The 25,838-nt window shown below is 39.8% G+C and overlaps 2 protein-coding genes across 3 annotated transcripts in view; one reads left to right on the top strand and one right to left on the bottom strand.

Moving 5' to 3' along the window:
• Positions 1-136: 136 nt before the first annotated feature.
• Positions 137-7,526, top strand: SOD1 (superoxide dismutase 1). The gene is made up of 5 exons (XM_082840512.1): positions 137-296; positions 3,431-3,524; positions 5,213-5,282; positions 6,097-6,214; positions 7,319-7,526. Exons 1-5 carry the CDS (start codon positions 225-227, stop codon positions 7,424-7,426), a joined length of 462 nt encoding a protein of 153 aa, XP_082696638.1. The 5' UTR covers positions 137-224; the 3' UTR covers positions 7,427-7,526.
• Positions 7,527-9,925: 2,399 nt separating this feature from the next.
• SCAF4 (SR-related CTD associated factor 4) overlaps positions 9,926-25,838 on the bottom strand; it is a 56,342-nt gene continuing 40,429 nt past the window's right edge. Inside the window, exons 17-20 of one of the 2 annotated variants that reach the window (XM_082840237.1) lie at positions 25,478-25,643; positions 25,302-25,388; positions 24,954-25,145; positions 9,926-11,193 (exon numbers count right to left, since the gene is read on the bottom strand). In XM_082840237.1, the coding sequence (XP_082696363.1) occupies positions 10,277-11,193; positions 24,954-25,145; positions 25,302-25,388; positions 25,478-25,643 (1,362 nt within the window). In that variant the 3' untranslated portion in view covers positions 9,926-10,276. The remainder of the gene's footprint in view (positions 11,194-24,953; positions 25,146-25,301; positions 25,389-25,477; positions 25,644-25,838) is intronic. The other variant, XM_082840238.1, reaches the window with a different exon arrangement.

Below are 25,838 nucleotides of genomic sequence, written 5' to 3'. Positions count from 1 at the left end.
CCCGCCCCCGGTGAGTCCCGGCCACTCGCGTCCCGTGGGGAGCGGGCTGAGAACGCGGGCGGCGATTGGTTCCGGGCCAGGGTGGGCGGGGTGCGTCGGCCCGGCATATAAAGGTGCCGCGGCTCGACGCGGTGCTGCGTCCTCGGTTTGCGTTGGCGTCCTCGGCTGTGTTTCCCGCTTCTTCTCTGGTCTTCGCAGTGGACCGGAGCGCGTCCCCGTGAGTCATGGTGACGAAGGCCGTATGCGTGCTGAAGGGCGACGGCCCGGTGCAGGGTACCATCCACTTCGAACAAAAGGCAAGGACCGGCGGGGGGAGACCGGCGGCGAGGCCGTGCCCGCACACCTGTGCTCGGGAGCGGCCGGCGGGGCCTCGCGCCGACCTCGCCACGCACCCGGCGCGTGGGTCGGCGGGTCGGCGCCCCCCGGGTCCTCGGCCGTGCGGCGCCCTCAGAGGCGACAGCCGCGCGCGGCCGCGGAGTGCTGAGTCACCGGGCGAGCCCAGCAGCGGCTGTGCGTGGCGAGGCCTGGGCGGGAGTGTAGGGAGGGAACACCCGGCCGGCCCGGTGGGTGCCGACCACCGCGAGTTTCGGAAGGAGAGAAAGCGTGGGAGGAAAGCCGGTTGCCCTGGCGCCTCCTCGGCGTCCGTAGGCCCGGGCGGAGACCTGAGGTGCTTGAGGACGCTGTGGCCCTTCTTGCGGGCTCAGATTCTGGGTCCTGAGATACCGCGGATGCTGAGTTGCGCAGTCCGAGGCCTGGCCGGTCCTTGAGACCCGGGGGTGGCGGATGCGGCTGGGCCGTCTGGGTTTCATAGCATCCGTATCCGTTTGGGACTTTCCACCTTGAACTCTCTAGTTCAGGTGGTCTGCAGACTGCGGCCCGCGGGCCTAATCTGTCCCGAGGCGGTGTTTGTACAGCTCTCGAGCTGAGTGGCTCTTATATATTTATGGTTTTATATGTTTGTGTTTAAAGGGTCGTGAAAACAAGAGTAGGTGACAGTGATCCTTTACAGAAAAGTTTGCTGACCCCTGCTCTAGGTCAGGGTCATCCTCTAAGGGCAAAGAGGACGGCCCTGGTCAGAGCTCCAAAAGCCAGAGATCTAACAGCCTCCATGGTTGGGGGTTTTCCAGAGGAGCGATTTTTAACTCTGGGTGCACAGCAGACTCATTTGGGGAGCTTTTAAAATACAGATACCAGGGCTCAACTCCGGATCAATTACATGAAAACCTGATGGGGTGCAGTCTGAGTGTTGCTCTTTTTAAAGCTTCCAAAGTGGTTCTTAACAGTGCACGGAGGATTGAGAATTCCTGTTGGTAGAGGGTAGTGGATGAGGTTTGGAAGTCCAATGTTAGGACACCTAGAGTATTTCCATTGCATGGAATTGTCACTTCTGTTCTTGGAGCATTCGTTTAAACAAATTCCCTGTAAAGTGACTTTGAAATTTCTCTACCCGTGGGCCTGTTAACTGAGATGCAGGTGGATAAACCCCTGAACAAATCTTGTAAAATAAAGTGTACAGGCATACTCATTGATGACACTGCAAAACACAGGTGTTGTGAGGAAGGTGCTTGTGATAAGCCTGTCCCCCCAGATCTTAGTGAGGTTACCAGTGGGTGGAAAATTGTTTATGTTGGCTTGTTAATCATGAGGGAATATGAATGAGATTTAGTCGTTAAAGTGGTTTATGGAAATGTGAGAGGACATGCAAAGTAATCTAGGTAAGTGTCCCCCATCTGTGAGATTTAAACGAGAGAGCTTATATTTGAGCTTAATTTTTTCCTTTAGGTGGTTTCCAAATTTTCTAGAAAAGGCTCTTTGATATTTGACTGAATTTTGCTGTTTTCATTTGCAAGACTTTGTTTTGTCCATCCTCTCTCTCTCCACTAGAGAACCTAAGAAGTCTCTGAGGGATTCTTTCCCTGTGGCCATTGAGAAAACGGCTCGTGGTGTTGCATTCAGAAGTTAAACTGGTTTTTCCACCTTCCCTGAGCAGCTTCTATGGCCCCTCCTTTAAGTTCCAGCATCATTTTGGTGGTGCTCTTTGTACCTGATAAAGACCCTTGGATATGCAGATGTAGTACATTGACAATAAACTGTATTTCTTGGCCTATTGAGTGTTTAAAAGTTTGGATTAGTGTCCAGTTTTCAAAAATCGGAAATTTTCACCTATTAAGTCCAAATTCTTAGCTTCTCTTGAAAAATCTGGAGATCTGCCCATACTGAGCCTTCATTAGCCCAGGGCAACGCTGTGCTGGACCGGTTTACATTCCTCCTGCTTCCCTGACCTGTTTTACTCATTTGAGACAATAGCCTGGTCCCTGCAGGGTTGTACCCAGGCAGCTTACTGTTGAACTTCTTGTGCTCTATGCATTACCAATTAAGCGGAGGCTTGGAAGAACCTGCCATGTTTGTCTGTCTGTGCTCTTGATAACATGGCGTGTTTCGGGGAAGTACTTTCACATTTGGGGTTCTCCAAAATTAAAGGTTGTACGTAGAAGAATCATAGTGTATCTATTCTCAAAAAGAAACACAAGAGGCAGCAGTTGCCAGGCTACTTCCGTTGAGCAGTGGTATCTAGCCAGTGGAAAGTACGATCTTCAAGGCTAACACCTCTTGTAACTGTTGGCCCTGGCTTCTTAAAAAACAAAGACACCGTCGTGTATTACTATATGGTGTGGATGCTGTGTCTATTTTATTTTACTTCCTAAGATCTCTTTGTAGCTGTAGAAGTAACTTCTTTGATTTCTACATGTAGCATGCGGTACCATTATCCATCAACATTGCCTGAACTGCAGTGTGTTTTTTTTCACCTGTTTTAGTGTTTCATTGTCCTTTCTTTTTGGTCTCTGTAGTGGAAAGGTTATCTAGGTTTCAATGCCTAAAAAGACTTGAGAAAGCAGTACTTCTGTTTGGACTAGGATCAGTCCCCCAGGGGCAGTGAGGTAGGATATTTTCTGGCTGTAAATCAAAGATATCCACGCCGGAAACGGGTCAACACCCCTCTGGTGGAGAGTGGAGAACAGGGATCCTAGGGTAGCAAGTTGGATATTGTTTTTCTTTTTAAGGCAGATTTGTATGATTGCTAACATAGAAGAGTGCATGAAGAAAGTAGGGTGCTAAAAAGTGTATGATGTGCTAACATTTGGGTTCAAAAGTTTGATTTGTACACATACACTCACTATGCGCAAGTACGACCTATTCGAAGTATTTACATAATAAACAAGAACTTATTCATATTACGTATGAATAGAGTAGCTTAGCAGCTTGCTGGAGGTTCACTGCTCCAGGCAGACCTGGGATTTGGACACAGATTTTTCGACTCCTGAGTCCATGTTCTTTTCACTTTCCTGTGAGTGGTAAAGATAATTCAACTGTTTTCTTTGTTCAGAAGCATTTGCTGTCTCAAACTTCTTGCACTTTTCTTTGAATAAAGGAAGATGGGACGGTCGTGGTATCGGGATCCATTACAGGATTGACTGAAGGCGATCATGGATTCCATGTCCATCAATTTGGAGATAATACACAAGGTGGGTGCTGTGCTGGTTTAGTGACTGACAGTTATTTCACCTAGTAAGATACACCGAGTAGAGTTACCCCCAAACATTAAAAACTTGTGACAGTTTTTTTAAAAGTCAAGTTAATATGACTACTAAAGTCGATCTCAGGGATAAAAATGGCTTTTGACTCTTCCGTGTGGAATGGAAGGAGAAGGAGTTGATGTTTTGTGATTATGGGTTGATTATGTAAGAGTCTCAGGTGTGTTTTAAGTAAAAACGCAGCTTCTTTCTGACCTTCCCCTTTACTCCCAGGTGTTGATGAGCTGGGGCTTGAGGGCGGGTGTGGCAAGCAGGGTGCATTTATCTGCATAACCCTGCGAGGTAGCTCTGCGCCTCTAGCCTAAGGGCCTTAGCGGGGGTGGGGGGGGGCAAGGTACAAACTGATGAGGGGGTGTACACTCTTCACACTTTGGATTGTGCTTGCATTTTCTCAAGTTGGGTTTAGAAGCAAGTCAACAAAAGCTTACGGGTTAAATTGCCATATTTGAGTAAACTTAGTGTTTAGACTTTTTTATGGTGAGAACTTAATTCATTGTGCTGGAACGTACGTGTGTGTGTGTATTGGAGTATAATTGCTTTACAATGTTGTGTTGGTTTCTGCTGTACAGTGAAGTGAATCAGCTATATGTATACATATATCCCCTCTGTCTTAGAACTTGTTTTTTATGTTCCATAATTTGGTTTCTGTAAATAGTGATTTAATGATCAGATTTGATCCATTTCAACAATTATAAAAAGTCCTGGGACTTCCCTGGTGGTCCAGTGGGTAAGACTCCACGCTCTCAATGCAGGGGGCCCGGGTTGGATCCCTGGTTGGGGAACTAGATCCCGCATGCATACTGCAACTAAGAGTCTGCATGCCGCAACGAAGACCCGGTGCAGCCAAAATAAATTACTAATTAAAAAAAAATTCCTCAAGTCGTTGTTTTTTTTGGTTTTACTGCTTCTGCTTTGGGAGGTGATTGCTCTGTGGCTTTGACTTACTGTGCTACTTTCTGTAACCTGCATGTCTTCTCCCTGGGTAGAGGATGGATAAAAGCTGTAAACAGGGGAAACTTTCTGTCAGCTGTTGAATGAAGAACCATGTCATGAAAGAGCCTCCTGCATTGTCGTGGTTGTGTTCTATGTGAACCCTGTTCCCTGGTGCACTGGAGTGCCATTTTTACAGAGTACAGTCTGAATGCCCCAGAGTTGTGCCGGGCAGCAGCCCTTGGATTAAGGTGCCGTTTTATATTCTGCATGCACAAAGTAAAGGCCATAAACAGGAGAGCTGCCTGGTAGTATGTTGCTGGGGAGATAAGTTTTTTGTAGTTGAGGTGTGCTGTTGTCTAATGAAGTAGGATCATAATCATGGGATTTTAACAGAAGAACTATTGAAGATCAAGTCTTGGCCTTCTCATTTTACAGGGCAGTGAAGAAACCAGAGACCAGAGAAGGGTATTAATTGAACTTCACCAGTGTTACACAGTAGTTAGAATGTCTTTACTCCCTGCCCGTTTTGTTTAATGTGTTGCTTTCTGTTTTTATTAGCCTAGAAGTCACAGTGTGGGTCAGTACTTTCTCCATTTGAGGTTTTTAGCAATGACCAGTTTCTTTTGAGAACTTACTTTGGAATTTTGATTCATAATTTAGCACTTTTTTTTTTTTTCCGTAAACAGGCTGTACCAGTGCAGGTCCTCACTTTAACCCTCTATCCAAAAAACACGGTGGGCCAGAGGATGAAGAGAGGTGAGTGACCTTAACTCTTTTTGAAATAATAGCGACGGCTTTGAGGGGGCAGTATGGGTATATGACCTGCAGATTGCATGCTAAGATAATTGCACCTCTGCTCTTGAGTTTGTTGCCCCCATGTAACCCCTTGCCCCCAAGTGCTGGAATGGCTTGCCCCTTGAGCTAAGGAATTAAATAGGGACACTTAAAACGATTTGGTTTTGTAGCATTTATTGAATATAGAGCTCATACAAGTGTCAAAGGGATCTAATACAGGAAATGTCATGAATAACAGTACTGTCAACCACTAGCAAAATAAACCATTGTGAAACACTGGAAGGTTTGTAGGTAAAAATTTGATATTGAAAATTCAGTGAGGCTCCCATTTGTGTTTGTTTTCTGAGAGCCTTTCAGGAAAATATTAAATTTAAGGACAAGGATTAATTTATTTTTATATCAGAGGCCTAGGGGCATAGCTCTGCCATGCCAGGAAGTAACAGGCGTAACTCAGTAACTCAGAGTTTACCCTTTGGTCCTTTACCTGTGAAATTAGAGGTGCACCCCATCCTACCACTCTTCCCAGAGCATTGCTTTATAGACTTGAAGCCTGTGTTTGAAGAGCTGTGTGTCTAGAACATCTAGTTACTTGTTTTTAAACTTACATGTTTTTCAGGGTTTTGTCAGTCTGGAAAAGTGGGTTCTATTTGATACAGACTATATCCACCTCTTAGCCCACCCTTACATATCTGACTCAGTCCATTTTTAATTTAGCTCATGAAGTAAAGTTAAATAGAAACTAGTCCTGATCCTTCTAATGCTTTTTCAACGTTAGGCATGTTGGAGACCTGGGCAATGTGAAGGCTGACCAGAATGGTGTGGCCGAAGTGCGTATTGAAGATTCCGTAATCTCACTCTGTGGAGACCATTCCATCATTGGCCGCACAATGGTGGTAAGTGTTCATATAATAAGAATATGCATAAAATTACTTCTAACACATGGTCACATATGTTTTCATGATTATTAGTCCTGGTTTCTAAGGATCCATATAAATTGTACTTTTAGTTCAGATTAGGAAAAGCAATTATTTTATTGGATGATTACAGTGAAGAATAATTAATGATCTAGGTCAGTTAAGAACACTGTTTTGCTAAGATGCGGTAATAAAGTAATTACATTAGATCGTATTAATTAGATCTGTGTTACAGAAACAGGAGTGGTCTTCATCTAGTTTTTAAATGGCCAGACTTTCTTGCCACTACTGGGTTTCCCCCTTGTAGTTAACCAGAGCGTCTGAAGTCTGAAATCGGATAGACCTCAATACTAATACTCATTCATGTCTGCAGGTTATCACCACTTGTTTAATATGTGGGAAGCAGTTGCCCCAAGTTACGTAGAGCTGCATCTGGTTCATACAGAACACCACCTAGGATAGGCTCCCTTTTGCCTGCCCCAGAGGACAGTTAACATTCAGGAGACACCTCCTTTCAGTTGACCCTTTTATTCTTAGAATTTTCTTCACCTGTAGTTGTGAAGCAGAAAAATCACGTATCAGTGTTTGATGAGCAAAATTTAAAATACTACTGCTCGAATACGTCAAGATATTTTTAGGATTACCTCTTGTTTATGGGTCCGTAATTAGGCATGATTTTGATGTTCTTTTTTGTTGTTTACTTTTTTTTCCCCCAAAGCAATTTATACAATAAAAGAATGACTACTGTAACTGAGATTACTAGAATTTCTCATGTTGGATTCAGCATGTGGCAGCCGTGTAACCTAATTGTGTGGGTTTTTTGTATTTCATTTAGAGATAGCACTGCTTACCTAGTGTTTGAGGGTAACTATTTCTTTGCTTTATCACGAAAAAGCTTTGAGGAGTAGTTTCTCTACTTTTTACTATTAGATTAAATATTAGTATACTTTCCTCCTAGTAAAATTATTTTAACATGTTATTTTCTAATATTAAATGGTTCTTAAAAGTCTTTTGGGTATTGTTGAGAAGATATGGTAATTGCTTGATAGCCCTAAGTTAATGTGTTCTTAAAATTTTTTAAAGGTCCATGAAAAACCAGATGACTTGGGCAGAGGTGGAAATGAAGAAAGTACAAAGACAGGGAACGCTGGAAGTCGTTTGGCCTGTGGTGTAATTGGGATCGCCCAATAAACATTCCCTAGGAGGTGGTCTTGAGTCCTAGTAACGCATATGTTATCTTGCTAGTTGTAGAAATTTAACTAGAGAAACATTAAACACCGTAACCTTAAAAGTGTATTTTGTGTGACTTTTAATTGCTTTAAGTACCTGTAATAAGAACTGATTCATGATCACTTGAAGTTTTGTATAATTTTATAAGACTCATACTCAAAGTGTCTTGTTTCAGTGGTCTCTGTATTTTGCCAAACTTAGTCACATATGGATATTATTTGTCTGAATTTCTTCAGTTCTCAAGCTTGCAATAAACATTCTCTGTGGCACTACTGTATTTTGAGCCTATTAAAGTATCTAAGTTGAAATTCTAAATTAGCTCTGATACTCACACACAGAGCTTGAACGGAACAGATTTAGTAATATGTTGACGGGTATTAACTTCCATAGAGCTATTTTTTGTTTTAAATGAGATCAGAATGTTTAAAATGTTAGCAACTGGTACATTTAGCTAAGACTAAGCTGAACTTTAATCTCAGACAAATAGGCTATCCTTTGTTAGCTTTAGGGAAATTAAAGTGGTGCCTTTATTTTAAAAAGTAGATGTTACAGTTTAAGAGAGCCCTTTGGTAACTTTCAGTGAAATTGTGAATGGCAAGTTAGTTAGAGCTTCAGGTAGCTGAGAAGACTTACCTACCTGTCAAATAGCACATACTGCATTTTTGTAGAACTGTGAACGTTTAGTTTATAATAAAAGTAGAGGTTGGCACAATCTGCTTTCAGATAAGCTCCTTAAAGAAATACATTATGCCACTGTAAGGTGGAAGCAAAGAAATGTTTGATTGTGGGTTCTGTTTGTTTAAATACAAGAACTGACACACCCAGTTAGTGAATTCAAATCTGTTTCTCTTAATGGAAATATGTACCTGTAAGAGAATGCTTTTAAGTGTTAATCTAACTCAGGTTTGACGGTGGGTTATAATATTACTTCTGATAGGGAAGTCAGATAAGCAACAGTTTTGGCTGGTCATAAATTATATGATGGACTTTATCAAGCGAAGGTCACTTAGGAGAGGAAAAGCTAATTTAGAGTAAGAATTTGTAGTGTGTGTGTGTTTTCAAAGTTTTAAATTGGTGATAACAGTATGCTCACAATAATGGTTACAACTACCATCAGGTAGGGAATTTAAAAACAAACACTAACAGATTTCATAATGTACAGTTTTGTTACATAAATGGGATAAGACTCAAATACAGGACTTGCCTGTGTCCTTTAAAGCCTCAAGTGTAATTACTACCACTTGGTACTTTCGGGGTTTTGTCATGTGCAAATAGGGTGACCTTAATACTTTCAATTGGAAATACAGGGCTGCGAGTCCTTGAAATCTGAACACTAATCAGTCAGGTGTATTTTTATTTCCAAAAGCAGTTTCAGCTGGGACTTTTAAACTTCTCAGTGGGCCAACATAAAACAGGATAAATTTTATAACTCAAATCTGCATATATGAAACCGGATTTTCTCTTACTTTCCAAAGGCAGGGACTCAAGAACACTGCCCTAGATAAATACATTTTCCCCCCATCAAAACAAACAAAGGTCTTGCTGCAGAAAACTCAAAACCAAAGTAATAAAGCAGCTTCTCGCCTGGGGATGAGGGTAAAGAAAAAAGTTATCTTACGCACACTGAAACAATGACAGTTTAAAAATGTGATTTAAGAAGAAAAAAGCTTCAAGGCCGAAAGTACTAGGATTATGTTAACGGTCTTTTCCTTGGCACTAGGTAAGCAGCTTTATGTAACTGCTTTTCTGTACTATTTCAGGTATAGGTATGATTTGGCTTTGGATGTGTTCATGTAATAGCTCTTGGATAACCTACGACTATTTTTCCTAGTTAACCCAACAATTTTAAGGAAAAGAGAGAAAGTACTTTGTAAGTGGCAAAAAGTTCAGTTTACCTCTGCCCAGCAGGGGACTTTAAAAAATGGTAAAGAAAGGCAACAGGCGAGACTTGTAGAAACAATAGGTTGCATTTAAGTCCTTAAACAGGTAAGACCATAAGCTTTTAGGTTGCAAATACTAACCTTGATTTCTTTCACCCTTTTGAAAAATTTCATGGGATGGTTAAGAAAAACACCCAACCTTTTTCTAATTTATAGTACAATGGGTAATGTTGGGGTCCAGTTTTCCCCCCAGCGAAAATATTTTTTTACAATTATTTAGGGCAACATTTACCACAAAGTCAATGGCAAAAAAAGAAGACCTTGACTAAATTCCAAAACAAGCTTTTCAGTTAACATTAAAACCACTAACCTTTGCCTTATGATTGAAATGCTAAAACTAAAAAATATTACAAATGAAGTGTTTGAGACTAACTACATAAAGATGTCTGTCTCCATCAAATATACAAGTCTAATTTAGACTCCAACACAGTATTAACAGCTCAAACTTTGATGGTGAACAATCCTTTTCCACCTTAATGCAGTGTAGGAAGAATAGCACACATTAAAGTTTGTTACGAAAATAGAGTTTATTAAAAACATCCCTATTGTTTTTGAGGAGCTTTCACCGTTACCTTGTCTTAAATTAAAAAAAAAAAAATAGAGAGCACTTCTAATTACGATTTGTAAACTTTTTAAAGTCAAAACTTTTAAAAAGTTACAGCAAAAAGGGTAATATTTATTCATATTTTCAGTATTTTTTGTTATTTTGTGGCTATTTTTAAATAGAAGGGAAGCAATCAAATTGCTTACAATTCCCCACCAACTACTGCGGGGCTGTGATATAGCAGGAGCAAGTATAATACAGCATCTGTACACTTCAAGCTCTACACTCCAGGAAGTGTCACTGTCACATGTGGACAAATTCCAGTCTCTAACGAGGAGCCTCGGCTGCTGAGCCAGAATCCTTTTCAGGTTCAACGGATGAGGTAGCCTCAGCAGGTAACTCTTCAGAAGGTTTTACAACTGCAGACTCAGACTCCCCCTTATCAAGTTCTGAAACAGTGTCTACATTTCCCACTTGGCTAATGGGAGGTTCAACGGTTTTGTTACCGCCTGCCCTGTCTGTCACCTCAGGCTTCTCCTTGCCTCGGTTTTCCTCCTTCTCTCTACGAGACTCTCTATCTCTAGAATCTCTCTCTCTGTCTCGATGCCCACTAGAGCGTCTATTCCTCTCTTCCAAGTCTCTGTGCCTGTCCCGGTCAGGGCTCCTTCTTCCCCACTCTCTCCTTTCACGATTACTATTCTCTCTATCATCATTACGGTTCCCATACCGTTCCCGGTCATTTTCCACCCTATTTCCAAAAGATCTTCTTCCAAACCTTTCTTGGTCTCTACCTGAAGTGAACTGCTGCCTGTTATCGTTTCTAAACGGCTGTGGCTGCGTCGGCGGCGGCTGCGGTGGCTGCGTCGGTGGCTGTTGCTGCGCCTGCGGTGCTGGCGGCGGCTGCTGCTGCTGCTGCTGCTGCGGCTGCCTTCCGTCTCTATCCTCGGGACCCCCTGGGCCTGGCCCTGGGCCCCCGAGCCCTGGCACTCCACCGGGCCGGACAAAGGGGCCGTGGGGAGGAAAGGGACCTTTCATTCCATGAGGCGGAGGCATCCCGAAGCCCCCGGGGCCTGGTGGCGGACCTCTATGCATCATATGCGGAGGCATGGGACGAGGCGGCATCAGAGGAAAGCGTGGCAGGTGAGGTGGAGGCATTCCTGGCGGGCGCTGGAGTGGGATCAGGCCAGGTCGGGCACCAAGAAGACCAGTGGATGGGGCTTGGAGCCCAATTACTCCTTGAGTACCTGCAAGGCAATAAAAATTAAAGTGTAAATAAAATAACATAGAAGACAGCATATTCTATTTCCAATTATTTCCTGTGGGGCTTGAAGCAAAATGAAATTCAACCCCAAATTCAAATTTCATACTGTTTGCCTGTCTACCTAGCAGAAAAATGTGACAGCCCAGTAACAACGCAGGGCAAGCAGTCCTGGAGACACATACTATGTATACACGTCTACCTAATATAGGTACAGGTCAAAATAAGCTGCAAAAAGAAATCGTAATATACCAAATTTTGGAAAGAGTACGTCAGAATCTCCTTCTATAGCCTTGACTAGTAGCTGTTTACCACTCAAAATACTTGAGAAACACATGTGCGCTGAGATAAAAGAAATAATGAGATAAAGAACTGAACTATTTGACCCAACTGAAGGTTATTTCAGGTGTACTCTTAGAAGAAAACTTCTTACTCTAAGTCTTAATTTGACTTTTTACTAGGAAAAAATGGGGTCAATGACCCAGAAAATCCAGTGAAGAGGGAGGTTTCTTTGATTCTGTCATTAAAATGCTTTGTGCAGTTATTATGCAGTAAGCATTACTTTAATGTTTATAAAATAAAGATCCATGCACAAACGTAGAGTTTATTTTTACAAGTCCCTCTTCAAACCACAGCATAACGTGTAAACTGCTATGCCGAAATGACTGCTGAACAATGCTGCGTGCCCAGCCAGTCACCTTCTATTCACTTTCCCAAAGGTGGCAAAACTGATAAAGTTAGTGCTGCTGCTGAAAGTGACAATGCCTTTATTTCCCATTTACAGGAGTGTGCTTATGCTTTAAGAATCAAATTCAACCCATCATTTATAATACCATGGAAAAGGAGGATCTGTTGTGGTTCACAACTTAAGTAACAGGTATCGTGGTCTCTCTCAATTTATTTCTCTGCAAATATAAACATCACAAGGCAAATACTATGACCAACAAGAGTTATTCTAATAAAGGAAAATGTTCCAGATATTGTCAGAATGTGCCATTTACCCATGTACTGCAGAAATGCCTTTGAGCAAGTTGTGCGTTATGACCATCAACTGGCAATGGTGAGAAAAATGCTTGCGTGACACTGACAGAAAAACCACCAGAGAGCAAACCCAATACTTCACCTTTTTGTCCCCAGCATCATATTATTTTATGTTTACAGTTTCAATCACTTCCACTCACTTTAGCAAACATTTAACAAGTCCTATTTGCTCCTAGATTTTCTATATAAACAATTAATACTAATATGATAGACAAGAATTTCTACTTCTGTTTTTGTTCCTCAGGACATATGGTCCAATACTATTCTGTCAGACTTAGGCACCAAACAGAGTAGACTGGAAAATGTTATGTGCATCAGTTTATAACTCTTAACATGAAGACTCACCGCCTTGGTACTTACTTAAACAGAGTACCTTCTTTTAAATGCTTAAAGAGAAATACATTCAGTGAAAAGAATCTCACATAAAAGCAACCTTGGACACATGCCTCAGAAATGGGGATAATAATACCTGCCTCTTGTTGAGATTAAATGGGATAAAGTACATAAGCATGAGTTCAGAGCTTGGCACACAGTTAAGTGCTGAAATTTTTATTATTCTACACATCTATTTTGACAGACGATAAGTATCCTAACACTAAATATTTCACTTTGCAAAAACACATTTTTCTTTTCTGATCATTGAGATCTTACTGGCCTCTCCTGGTCCCCCAATATCCACCACTGTTTAGAGTCAAGCACTTTGGTAACTGGGAAAAAATTATGCTTCCATATGTCAGGCCTAAAGTTGAGAAATGCTAATTACCATAGTGAAAAGCCAGAAATGATGAATTGGATGAACAAGGCCAAGACCCCACAGACTCTTTACACTCTCCTTAGGAAATCCCAGACAACGAATATATTACAGAGCTTACACTACTATCTCAGACTGATATAAAATTCATGGCAAACTAACATTCTTCATATCATTTAGTGAACATATATTGAGTACATACCATACAAGGGACAACAAGGCACCTAAGATATGTCCTTGCTCCCACCTTTTAAAGAAATCGTAGAGCCGCAACATTTGTGGACTTTAACTCAAAACAAGCAACATAAAATGTGCACCCGTGTACAGCCTCCTTCAATAGAGTCATCATATAGAGAAGCACACTTCAACAAACTGAACTTTACTTTCCCACCAGCTTTACTCAAGGATGAAACCGGTAAATGTTTACTCTGTTAAAGACTTGTTGTGGCACATTCCAGTACCTAACGATATGCTCAAGGGGCCAATAGCAAGTTCTAAATAACACTAGAAAATTGAGGAAGGGGTTCAAAGCATCTTATTGTAACAGAAGAATTAAGTTCAGATGAACCTTTAAGAGGTAACAGACCTTTGCAGGACAATGGGAAGGTCCTATTCCTGATTTCCCCATAATGATGGCTTCCTCAGCTACCAATCTGACAGCTGCCAAAGGAAGCAAGGCCAACCTCAATCTTGTACAGAAGAGAGCAAATGGGCAATGATTCTTTGTAAAATATAAACCGATCTCTAGCAACACATCTCTAAGTTTTTTATAACATGCATTTGAGGGTACATACAGGTTCATTTAACAGGGTTAACTTTTACAGTACCCATATATTTAAAACTCCTACAAAGCACATTTTTTATAAAGAGAAAAACATAGCCTAATTCATCTATTCCATATATGTGGATATTTGTATTTGGGATTTACTTAAAATATTATTCAAATTCTTTCCCTCTTTTGTAAATAAGCTGATTTCCTTTTAACCCTTTACAGACCAACAAAGTTTACAGATTCCCCCAATAGAATTCCCACAGCTCCAAATGTTGGCCTTCAGGGCACAGAAGTGGTGGAATTAGATATTTTTTTCTCTTCTGTTGTTCCGCAGTGAACAAAAAAGTACTGCTTTTATAATAACAGTTATATGTAATTAAAAAATATATCAGGTGGCATAAGCCCTTGGTAGGCATAAGAGCTGAATTTCATTTTTATTTTTATTAGGAAAGCTGTCATGATGCATATACCAATGAAATACACAGTGAGTTACCCAAGTCTAAAGGACATTCAAAGCAATTATTCATTTTGTTTGGAAGTATGACGTGAAATACCTGACAAGTTTTCTAGAGTTAAAAACTTTAAAAAATTTATTTATTCATACATATGTTGAACATCTAAGCTTTACATTATTAACATATTTAATGTGCTGGGGATATAAAGATTAAAAAAAGTAATAATCTTTTCCTTCAAACAGCACATAAGCTAGTAGAAACAGACAAATGTCAATTGCTGTCAATAGGAGTGACAAAGGTGGAACTGACAAAGTCAGTGTGTGTGAATCTGAGCGGGAGTCCCAGGGGAATGTCTGAATTGGGTCCCAAAGGAAAGGAAGAACATTCAAGGCCAATTTAAGGAAGGACATTACTGGTTAAAGAGAACAGCGGCTTCTGGAAAGGCCTATTATATTATTAGCAAAGTGAAGCAGTAAAGTGTGTTGTTCTGAGAATTGCAACAGAATGTCTTTTGATGAGAATCAAGGAGAGAAAAGATGAGGTTTATTATTGAAGCAGCAAGAAAGAATCTGTATGAATACAGATTGCTATCAATTAAAAAAGAAACAAATGAGGTTTGTGAGGCTGAACAGTTAGGCCGGGGCAATCCAGGTCTTATATGCCATGGAAAGGAACCTGGACTCTGATCTAGAGTGGTGGGAAAACCGCGGAGAAATTTTTAGCAGGGATGATCCTCATGTTCATTTCTGAAAGACCCCTCCAGCAAATAGCATACAGGAAAGCAAGGAGGCAGAGGACACTGAATAGTAGTTAGGCTCTTATTCCAAGAATCTAGGGAAAAGAGGTGAGAGACAACTAAACGACGTGCGAGAGATGAAGAACAGATTTAAGCCCTTTAGTAGGCAGGACTGGCAGAATATGAGATGGAGGAACATAGCTGCTTCGAATGAGTGGGTGGATGAAGGCATCAACTCAATGCAGGAATTTAGAAAGAGGAACAATTTTTGGAGACAGACAACAAATTTCACATGTTAATACTGAGAGTTGGAGGGGCCTAGGCTACACCTGGTGGAAATGTGCTGAAGTGACTGATTAAATGTACAGAGCTCAGAAGAACCATGGTGTTAACTTATCCAGAACATGGATGAAACAAAAAAGGGAAGAGTTCAGACCTGGGGAAACTCACACTATAGACAGAAGACTCCAAATTTCCTAATACAGCAAGATTTTAAGGCAGACCAAAAAAGTGACAGCCCCAAATGTCTCTACTTCAATTCAAGAAGTATAAGAAATACACTGAAGTTTAAATAACCAAGGCTATTTCCTATGATGAATCAAAAAAAAACCACTTTCACAAAAAGTAAAAATCAAGATTAAAGGGGAGGTGCCAGTGCTTTCTATAGCGAAGACGTTGGTAATTATGGGAAATAAAGAACAGGTATGTTAAAAGATTAAAGGGGTGGTGAAGGAGGGGAAGGCTGATATCATGACTGGAGACCAGTGTGGACCTTGAAATGTCAGGAGAATCGTTAGTTGAACCCTTTCATGGAGGATGTAAATTTAAGTTGGATCTTTCACACACACAAAAAGGAAGGGCAGAGAGAACATCTGAAAAGGGAAATCAGTAGAAAGGGCGGTTCTTCTACCTCTTCTCCGCCCATCATCTTGTCTTGCATTCTACCACAGCCAACGCCTCTAGGAAGTCCTGGACCTTTCATTACAAGTAACTTTATCACTTCTGAATTCTCATTTTCAAGTACCCCACTCTCTGACCCTCTTTCCCAAAACAACCTTCAATCCCACTAGGATCAAGTCCCCAATGCCCTTCACGTCTTTACTTTCCTCCTTACCTGTCTTGGAGTCCACGGTTCTCCCTTACCATGTTGCCTGGAAAAACCTCAACACTGGCTTTAAATGCAACTCTTCTACCTAACCTGCACCTGAATATGGCTGGGCACCACCTCCGACATGCTGACTGGTCTCATTTTATTTATAACTACAACCACAAATGCTCCCTTAATCCTGGCCAGCAATTCTAATTTCCCTAGTCAATTCACATTCTTATGTTTCTGGATATCTATTTCACATGTTCCTGTTTCTCCTTAATCCTGTCTATTCTTAGCTGGTTTTATATAGCTTCTGGGAGGTAAAATTCACATAGCCTACAATTCACCCACATAAAGGGTGTAATTCAATGTTTTTTTTAATATATTCAGAGTTGGGCAACCATCGAAATAAATTTTAGGACATTTTCATCATCTCAAAAGAAACCCTGTATCCATTAACCATCATTTCCTGTTTCCCCCCAACTCCATCCCAACCCCCAGGCAACCATACATTTTATTTTCTGTCTCTATGGACTTGCCTATTCTGGACATTTCATAAATGTGGAATCATACAATACGTGACCCTTTGTGACTGGCTTCTTTCACTTAGCATATCTTTTCAAGGCCCATCCACGTTGTAGCATGTATAAGTACTTCATTTCTTTTCATTATCAAGTATTGTTAAATGGAAATACATTTTATTTATCCTAGTTGGTATATATTTTTTAAAAAAAGGACTTTTAGAAAGGCTTTTTTAATCCACCTATCTACCACCAAATCTACCGATTTACCTGCACCTGTATCTGTATTACTCCTTCCATCTGTCAACATCTGTGCCCCACGTTCAAACTCAGAATCCATACCCTCACCTACATAATATCAACCTAGAGAATATCTCTTCTTTCTTGCAACAAAAATTTCCCCTCTACTGGGTTTTCCAATAATGAACATGCTAGAGTTGTCTTTTAGAAATAAACACGAAAGAACTGCCCTCACCTTCTATCTCCCTTCAGCCCACCGCCGTTTCACTGTTCCCCTATATAGCACATCTCCTCAGAGAGATGTCCAAAATCATTGTATCCATTTCTTGTATCTCTCATTCTCTCCTGACCCTATCTATATATACTTGTGAACCCATCACTCCAATAAAACCACATTTCTCAAGGTCATCCAGAAGCCTTCATTTTGATAAATCCCGTTAGCAAGTCTCAGCACTCTTCTTTGACCCAAAAATGGCATCTGATAATTGATCTCTCCCTCCTTCCTAGGAACTTTCTTTACTGGGCTTCCGGAATACCTTCCTCTACTTTTGCTTCCTAGCCCTCTAGCTGCACCTTCTCAGTATCCTTTGCTGGATGGAACAGTAGAGGACAGTGGTTAAAAAGCACAGGTGCTGGAATAAGTGTACCTTGAATTCTAGGTGCTGCCACATGGAGCTGTGACCTTGGGCAGGTCACTTCATCTCTTTACGCCTCTGATTCCCCATCTACAAACTGGGGATAACTGTGTTGACTTCAAAGAACTGTAAGGCTTAAATGACTGATATATATACAAACTCCTTAGAAGAGTTCCCATCATGTCTTAGCTCTCCGTATCATATCTTCAACTGCTAAATGCTGACGTTTTCCTGGGCTCATCCCTCTCACTACATTCCCTCCCTAGGTAATCTCACATACTCTGGTGGCTGTAAATATTATTTTTATTTGCTGACTACACCAGAATTTCCATCTTTAGACTTTACCAGTTGTTTAGTTGTCATCTGCACCTGAATGTCGAAGTTAAAACATCCAACATTTAACTTGACATCCTCATCCTAAACCCACTCCTCTTTGAGATTTGCCCATCTGAGGAATGGCAATTACACTCAACTAAATTGCTCAGGTCAAAAACATAGTCGTCCTTGACTCCTTTCTCTCACATATATAATAAGGCCATTGTGAAGGCTGTATCTTCAAAATAAGTTCAGAATCCAAATGCTTGTTACCTCTGCTGTGCCATCCTAGTACAAGCTGTTAGCACTCTAATCTCATCTACTCCAGTGGCATCCAAACCAGTCTCCTCTTTCCACTCTTACCAACGCCTGTAGTTTGCTTTCTATAGAACAGCCATCCATAATCCTTTGAAAAATGGAAACCAGATTTAAAGTGTTTAAGACCTATACTTCTTGTTGTACTCTGACTGGCCCCTGACAACCAGTTCTGAACTCATCACCTGCCGCTCTTCCGTATGATTGCACTGCTCAACCCTAGCAGCCCACTGTAGTCCCTCCAACAAGCCAAGTCTGTTCTCAGTCCAAGCTCTCCTTCTGTTCTCCTCTAAATGAGATGTTTTCCCTGTGTCTCTATGGCTCTTTCCTCTACTATTTCTCTGTATTACCTCCTTAGAAGCCTTCCTTGGCCATCCTATATAAAAGAGTACATCTCAAACGACATTCCTCCAATCCCATTCTCTGCTTTACTCTCTTCATAGGAATAGCTTCATGGGAAATTATTAGTTTACTTACTATCTAAGTCCCCACTAGAACGTAAGCTCCAGGAAGAAAGGCCCTGTCTTGTCATTCAGGGATCTCTAGTACCCAGAAGGGTGCCTGGCACACAGTAGGTACTCGAGTAAATACATGTTGAACGTATGAATGAATGAATGGTGGTGGCATAAGGGATGACTAAACTCATCAACAAGATACCTCTCAGGGGGCAAAAGCAGTGGCTACAAGGTCCAGGTCTCTCCCCCAGGGCGGTGAGTCTCTTTCCATTGTAAACCTATGAATATCTGAAATTTTGAGAAAAGCTGCAATGTTCTTTCACAACCGCCTTTTCCGCTCCTAGTCGCAGTTCCACCTTTTCTTGATTCCAAACGAATGAATGTCACTGTGGCACTGTGCATGGACCTAACTCAAAATTTGTTCATACAAGGAAAAAGATATACCAGCCACTCTTATCTCTCCCACCAATGCCCTGAGAGCCCCAAGGCATATACATATATGTATTTGTTTAATCATTAAAAGTGTTTTTTTTTTTAACTACAAACCTTTAGAAAATTGAAATAACAGTACAACCCATACATGTATTTCCTTCGCCTAGATTCACCAGTTAACTACATTTAGGCCGTAATTATTTTGAAAAGACTCCCAGGTGATTCTTACAGGAGGCACTGTGATGGGAGAAGGGGAGAATGGAAAAATGAGGAGCTAGTTTTCAAAAGAATGAGAGCACATTTTAGATTGCATTATACATTACTATACCAAAAAAAAAAATCGTTCTTAGAATGGTAGCAAAAGATTGCTAAAAGAAATTTGAGTTTTCAATAACATATAGTGCAGGCAGACTAACACGTGTATCTATTTTTAGCATGGGGCACATTATGTTTTGATAAAATCTAATACATGAAAACCATAATTTCAAATGAAGAATCAGAGACTACTATCTCTTTAAAATGTCTCCTTGGATTTTTTGCAAAATAACGTACAATAAGGTTTGGTCAATTTCCCTATGGCTCATTTATAGTCGTTTTTTAAGAATTTGTATATGAATTGCTATTTTATTGTAACTGGCAAAGTATAACAGCTGTGACTTAAGAGTTAAAGAGTTGTACTATTAGAGTCAAGAAGCTTGGGATATACTGGTAATCCATCACTGAATGAGATCATCCATAGGAAATTTTATTTTCAATGTTAGCTGGAAAAAATCTTACCTGAAATTCTTCACAGCATTATTTTTGTCTACCAAAATCAATCTAGAGCCCAGAGTTTCTGCCCCTCCCACCTTCCTCAGGCCCAAAGAGACGTCAGAGAGATTTAAACTTAAAACAGACTCTTTAGGCTGGAGTTCTGCAGCCTAGGAAGTGCAGAGAGAGATGGAGACAATATGATAAGCAGCTTTCAAGTTTTCGTGCAAGACCTTCTCCATGTTTTGTTTGAACTGCTTCGCCTTCTGAGAAAATATAGTGTGTATTCATGCATAAATTCATATCCAAGGTAAATATCTGCTGTGGATCGATCACTATAAAAACATTCATTGAACAATGTTATATACAAAGTTGATGGCACTGTGATGAGTATTTGGGAAAAGAAACATAGTGGAATAATATAATACAATATTTAGAGTACCAATTCAAATATTTTAAAGCTTTCAAAGAACACTTTTAAAGGATAAACAAACATCTGGTAGACCCCTCTGGGTTATAATTTAACATAACCAATATTATAACAAAGTCTACAATAAGGAAGAATATTAAAATGCAAAAAGTGTTTAAAAAATTAGGTGTTACCATTAAAAAAAAACTTTTGAGAATTTTCTTCAGGTTTCCTTTGAATGTTATTCACACTAGTAGATTGGTGCTCTAATGTTCTAATTTATAGTGTTAAAAATTACTAATTATAAAAGTATCAAAATTCTAGGCAGAAAAATCTAAAGCTAAGTGAAATCACAAGTCAAATATCAATTTTAAAGTACAGTTGACCCTTGAATAACACAGGTTTGAACTGTACGGACCCACTTATACACAGATTTTTTTTTTTCCAGTAAATACGTACTACATGATCCGTAGTTGGTTGAATCTGCAGATGTGGGACCTCGGATATGGAGGGCCAACTATAAAGTTATGTGTGGAGTTTTTACTGCATGGGAGTTGGCGCCCCTAATCACCGCGTTGTTCAAGAGTCAAATGGAATTACAGAACTTGATAGTAAAATTATTCATCTTCAAGGCAGTCTTAAGGATCATAGATAGTTATTGCATAAAAGCAAACACGCCTGTTGAATTCACAAACCAATTCTGTCTACATAATTCTTGAAGTGTCCAAAGTTTGGAACATCAAATGCCTATCGAGGCCAGGCAAGGATGTGTGAAAATCAAGCATGAAGTATACATCATACTACTGCCTAGCAAGTCAGCCTGTAGGCTACCAATCTGTGACTTTTGCTTTAAATATCTGGTAACAAATATTATCAATAAGAAGCAATCTTACACATACCCAATTCTTATTTATAAATTTTACCATCATCTATAGCAGTGTGACAAAACTGTAGAGAATCTCTGTATAATAATAATTAATGAGTAAATGTATCTGGCAAGAGAAGAGACTTTAATTTTCCACAATAGGAATGAATCCGATTTAGCTTAATTTTTCCTTGAAAAGATAATATGGATATGCTGGTAACACAATAGAGATATGTAACACAAACAAACATTTTTTTGTGTATTTTTTTATTGTTTGGAACACCAAAGTAACCCAAATTTCACATTTACAATGAAATTTTAAATAAAAATATGCTGTACATTGTATTAGAGATACATATACAAAAGTTTGGAAAAGTAAACACATACACTTATACAGTAAACAGAATGTACTGATGAATTGCTATCACCTTTAATATGCCTTCTCTCCTAAATGGTCAACAACTGTAAACTGTTTCCTTTAGCTTTTATGAAATGACCACTGCTCTAGCTATTTTGAAGTGTGAGGTACTAAGAACAGATTCCTTTAAAATCAAGTGATAATGAGTGATTATTGTGCATCGAATAGTTTTATGTTTTCAGATTATCAGTTACTAAAATAATCAAAATCTCTAAAAGATGGAGGTGGTTCCCTACAAATCTGGCTGCGAGGGCTACTTCAGCCCAATTCAAGAAACAGGTAGTCATCACTCCCAAACTAACATCCACACTTAAGTCTGATCATTCAGAAAATTCTTTACACCAAACCATCCTTAAAGCACCCCACCACCTCCTTCATAACCAGGGCCTACAACAGAATTTTGGAAGATGTTTGTTGAAATCTTTTTTTTGGCCCCTCTACTTTAAAAATATAATTGCCACATTTCAGAAATTAGGATCCAAGAACTCAGTTAAGTCTCAAGGATACATTTAGCTTCCATTGTAAGAAAACAATTTGAGTATCATTAATAGGAAGAATACAGATACCATATTGTGCTATTTAAATGAAATGCCACTATGACTAACACACATTTTCTCAGTAAGCCAAATGATGGAACTTTAATACATGTGAACTTATCTCCTGGTCTAATATACCATGAAATATCTGAGGCAACCATGCCAAGATACATACTTTCCTAAAAAGGCTGCTTCCTCTGCTGACAATTATAACAGTTTTAAATAAATCACAAGTAAGTAATATAATTTTAGAATTTCCAGTACTCTTCTCTAGGTATGCAAAATATCGTCTATGACATTCCTTACCTGTAATAAGCACCCACCATTCACTGAGTGCCTACTCTGTGGCAGGCCCCATGTCAGTTGTTTATATATGTTAGCCCAACTGAATGATCACAACACCCCGGTGTGACATTTCATTCCTTTTCTCACAGTTGAAGAAGCAAGTTTAGTATCACCTTCTAGGCTTAAAGTTTTCTGTGTAGTATAACACTGCTTTTTATTATCGTAAGAGAAAACATTAGAGCACCAAGAGAAAACTTGAAAGCATCTTAGTTCTAGTATTCTGTTACTTGGTTAACATCAACAATATTCAACCTATTTACTGATCCCTTAGTGCTACAATACTGCATGTAATTACAATATTCCTTTATCAAAATGATGGAATTGTGACTAGTCTTTTGGTTAAATCCTTTATTTGCATATGCATTAAAAAGTCTCATTTCTATAAAAGGTCAAATTCATGGGATATTCAAGATTTCTAATTGAAGGAAAATGGAAGGCTCTCTTTCTCATGATTCAACTAAACTACTGCAGTTTAGTTAAAAGTGCCTATTTTAACAAAAGTTTTCATTTTTATGTTATGTCATATTTTAACCTTTCCAGATCTGGAACAGCCTTCAATTTCTAAATTTTGTTTTATAAGTTACAGACAAAGATCATCATCAGAGGTGAAGTATAAACAGTCCTACACTGAAAACCATCCATCCACCCACTTACATAATAATGTTCCTCTCTCATGGAGCTTCCATTCTTGGGGGTGGGAGGAGATGGACATCCAAATAGGTATGTTAGATAATGATAAATCCTAAGAAATTTAATTATTTTTCTAGCAGTGACTAGCTTACTAAGTTTATTTTTCATGCTCACCAACTTTTGATTTGTTTCACATGTTGGCTGAGAGTTTAAATTATACATTTCAGTAGTGATAAGAAATAAAAGGGCAGAGTCTCCAAGACCTAAATGTTAAATAAAAGGCAGGTAATTTATTCTTTTTTTGGGCGGGGGGGGGGGGGGGCTGCACCGTGTGGCTTGTGGGATCTCAGTTTCCCGACCAGGGAATGAACCCGGGCCACAGCAGTGAAAGCCCAGAATCCTAACCACTAAGCCACCAGGGAACTCCCTGGGTTATTTGTTCTTAAAGGTTGTTCGAAAGTAGCAGTTATTAAAGTCTTGGAGATGAGGAAATCTTTTCATTCATTCAGTGAATTTACTAAGACCAGAAAAAAACCACAAATGCATGAAATTCTGTAAACAGTCTCAGGTGGCCTAATACCCATGGATACCAGAGTAGGAAACTTCATTTCAAAGAGAATTCACAATCAGGAGCATGCGTGTGGGGTGGAGGAAAGAAGCTGATCAGAAAATTCTACCCAACTTAGATTCTTTGATTCTTGTGTAACCATCTTATTACAAATATGGGGGGGGTGGAGAATCATAACAAAACTGAGATCCAAAGATATTAAGGTTTCCTGGCTCCTAGTTCACTGTTCCTTCTACTATGACTTCCATTAGGGCACAGACCTCTTAAGCAACTTCCCCATTAAACAAATCATTTTCCATCATTATAATGACTACACTACATTACTTGTGACAAATTTTAACCCTAAATCCTCTTTTACCATTACCCAGTCTGTGTACTAAAAGAAATAAAAATCAAGTTTATTATCAGCCTAAACTCAGCCTTGGAGAGGGCAGAAAACAGCATGCCATTTAAAAACAAATTGATTTTTATTATAAATGTAGTACATGCAACGAAGTGAAAATTTCCAACAGTACTGAAAGCTGTAGGTGAAAAGTAAAAGTCCTACATCACAAACCAATGTCCCACAGTCCTACATCCCACAAGTAACCAATATGCTCTTTCCTTAAAAAACCTAAGATTATGAAAGCGAACATTTGCACACACATACCTCTGAAAAATACAATGGGCTCATAGGACTAGAATATTCTAACACTAAGGATGAATTAACTACCCATTAGGAGAATCAAGTGTTAATTATAAGTGGCAATACCACTTCAAATACAACAATTTATTAATTGTTATAGGATGGTCACTATAACAAGTATATGACATATTCACTTATAATTCAAGCAAGCAAGGGTAAGGCCTCCTAAAGATGTAAACAATCTAAACCACACTTCCATGGATCACAGAAGTAGAGTTGTGGGTAAAGAATACCACAGATGAACTCTTGCAGGAGAAAACTGAGGGGTCAGTGGAAAAAGCATTGCCTCAGGCTGTGTAACTGTCACTCAGGTAACAAAGCCATTTTTTGGCAATGTATCAAAGATAATTTCTTTGCTAGCCCACAGAGAATGCTACCAAAGTCCAGGGATTTTAAATGTATAAAAATTAATCCAGACAGGGAAAAAACCCACATTGTTAAAGAAATGCTCTCTCTTATAAAGCTGCGATGTCTGGGGTTTTGTTCATCATGGACTATGTACCAACTCCTTTTTATAGAGATTAGTTTAATCACTTTGCTATACCAAATTAAGATGTGCAAATCCAAACTTTTATTCAAGACAGACAAACAAACATGATTTCATTTTTGAGGCTGTCTCTTGAGCATATTCTTGGTAAAGACTAAAGTACACATATTTAAGAGAAAGATCTTCCTCAAAGAAAAATAGCCTCAGAGAACATTTTACCAAAAGTAGCATTGTTTATATAAAAAGCCTAACTTGGGCAGGGGAAAGAAAACTAATGATAAAAAACTTAACTTACCAAGAAGTGAAACAGGCTGGGTTACAGGAGGGGTGGGCAGATTCGTGGGTGCAGCAGGTGGCACAGCAGAACCATACATTTTCACACTGTCACCAGACTCGGCGTTTCCTCTAGCCCCAGACACCACTGTTGGAATGGGATTTCCAATAGATAAGTCTTTTGTAGTGTCTTCATTTATACCAGCGATAGTAGCTAAGGAATATAATTACATCAACATGTGAAGCTGAATAAATAATTATCTCCCGGTCAACATTCTTTTGCCATACTATAGGTCCTATTACTGGTCCATTCTCCCTCCTACTCTCAATTCCAAGAGGACAAGTGAACACAAAGGAAAAACATGCTTACAGTTTGGGATGTTTATTGGTGGAGTGTGAGGAGGAGGAATGGATACTGGTGGAGTTATAGGAGGTGGGGGTCCAGGAGGAAGAAAACCTAGAATAAGAAAAATAATGTCAACTGAAGTTGTGTCACTTTATTTCAGGCTCTAAAAAAAGAATGTCTTCTCAAATAACTTAGTGTACCTGGTGGTAAATGCATTGGGTTGAATCCTGGGCGCAGAAATGGTGGAGGAGGTGGAGGAGGAGGAACACCAGGACCAAAGCCTGGAGGGGGAATTCCCAAAGGAGGCGTGAAAGTGGGTGGCTGGAGAGCACCAACTACAGGAGGTCCCGGCTGATGTGGTGGGACCTAGAAAGAAAATGGAAAATGAAGGCACAAATCTAGCCACCCTCCCACCCACAGTGTGTAGAGACAAAGAAAATACTTTGTTGAGAAAATTTGAAAAACGGAATCTCTAAATTGTGCTTATTATGTGAGTACACTTATTAGATAACAGGTGGTAATCTGCACCTACCCCTAAACAATAGAAACCACATATTTTTT

The sequence above is a fragment of the Leucopleurus acutus genome (genome assembly GCF_964270905.1).
Source record: "Leucopleurus acutus genome assembly, chromosome: 5".
NCBI classification, from domain to species: domain Eukaryota; kingdom Metazoa; phylum Chordata; class Mammalia; order Artiodactyla; family Delphinidae; genus Leucopleurus; species Leucopleurus acutus.
This window is presented reverse-complemented; position numbering and strand designations above follow the sequence as displayed.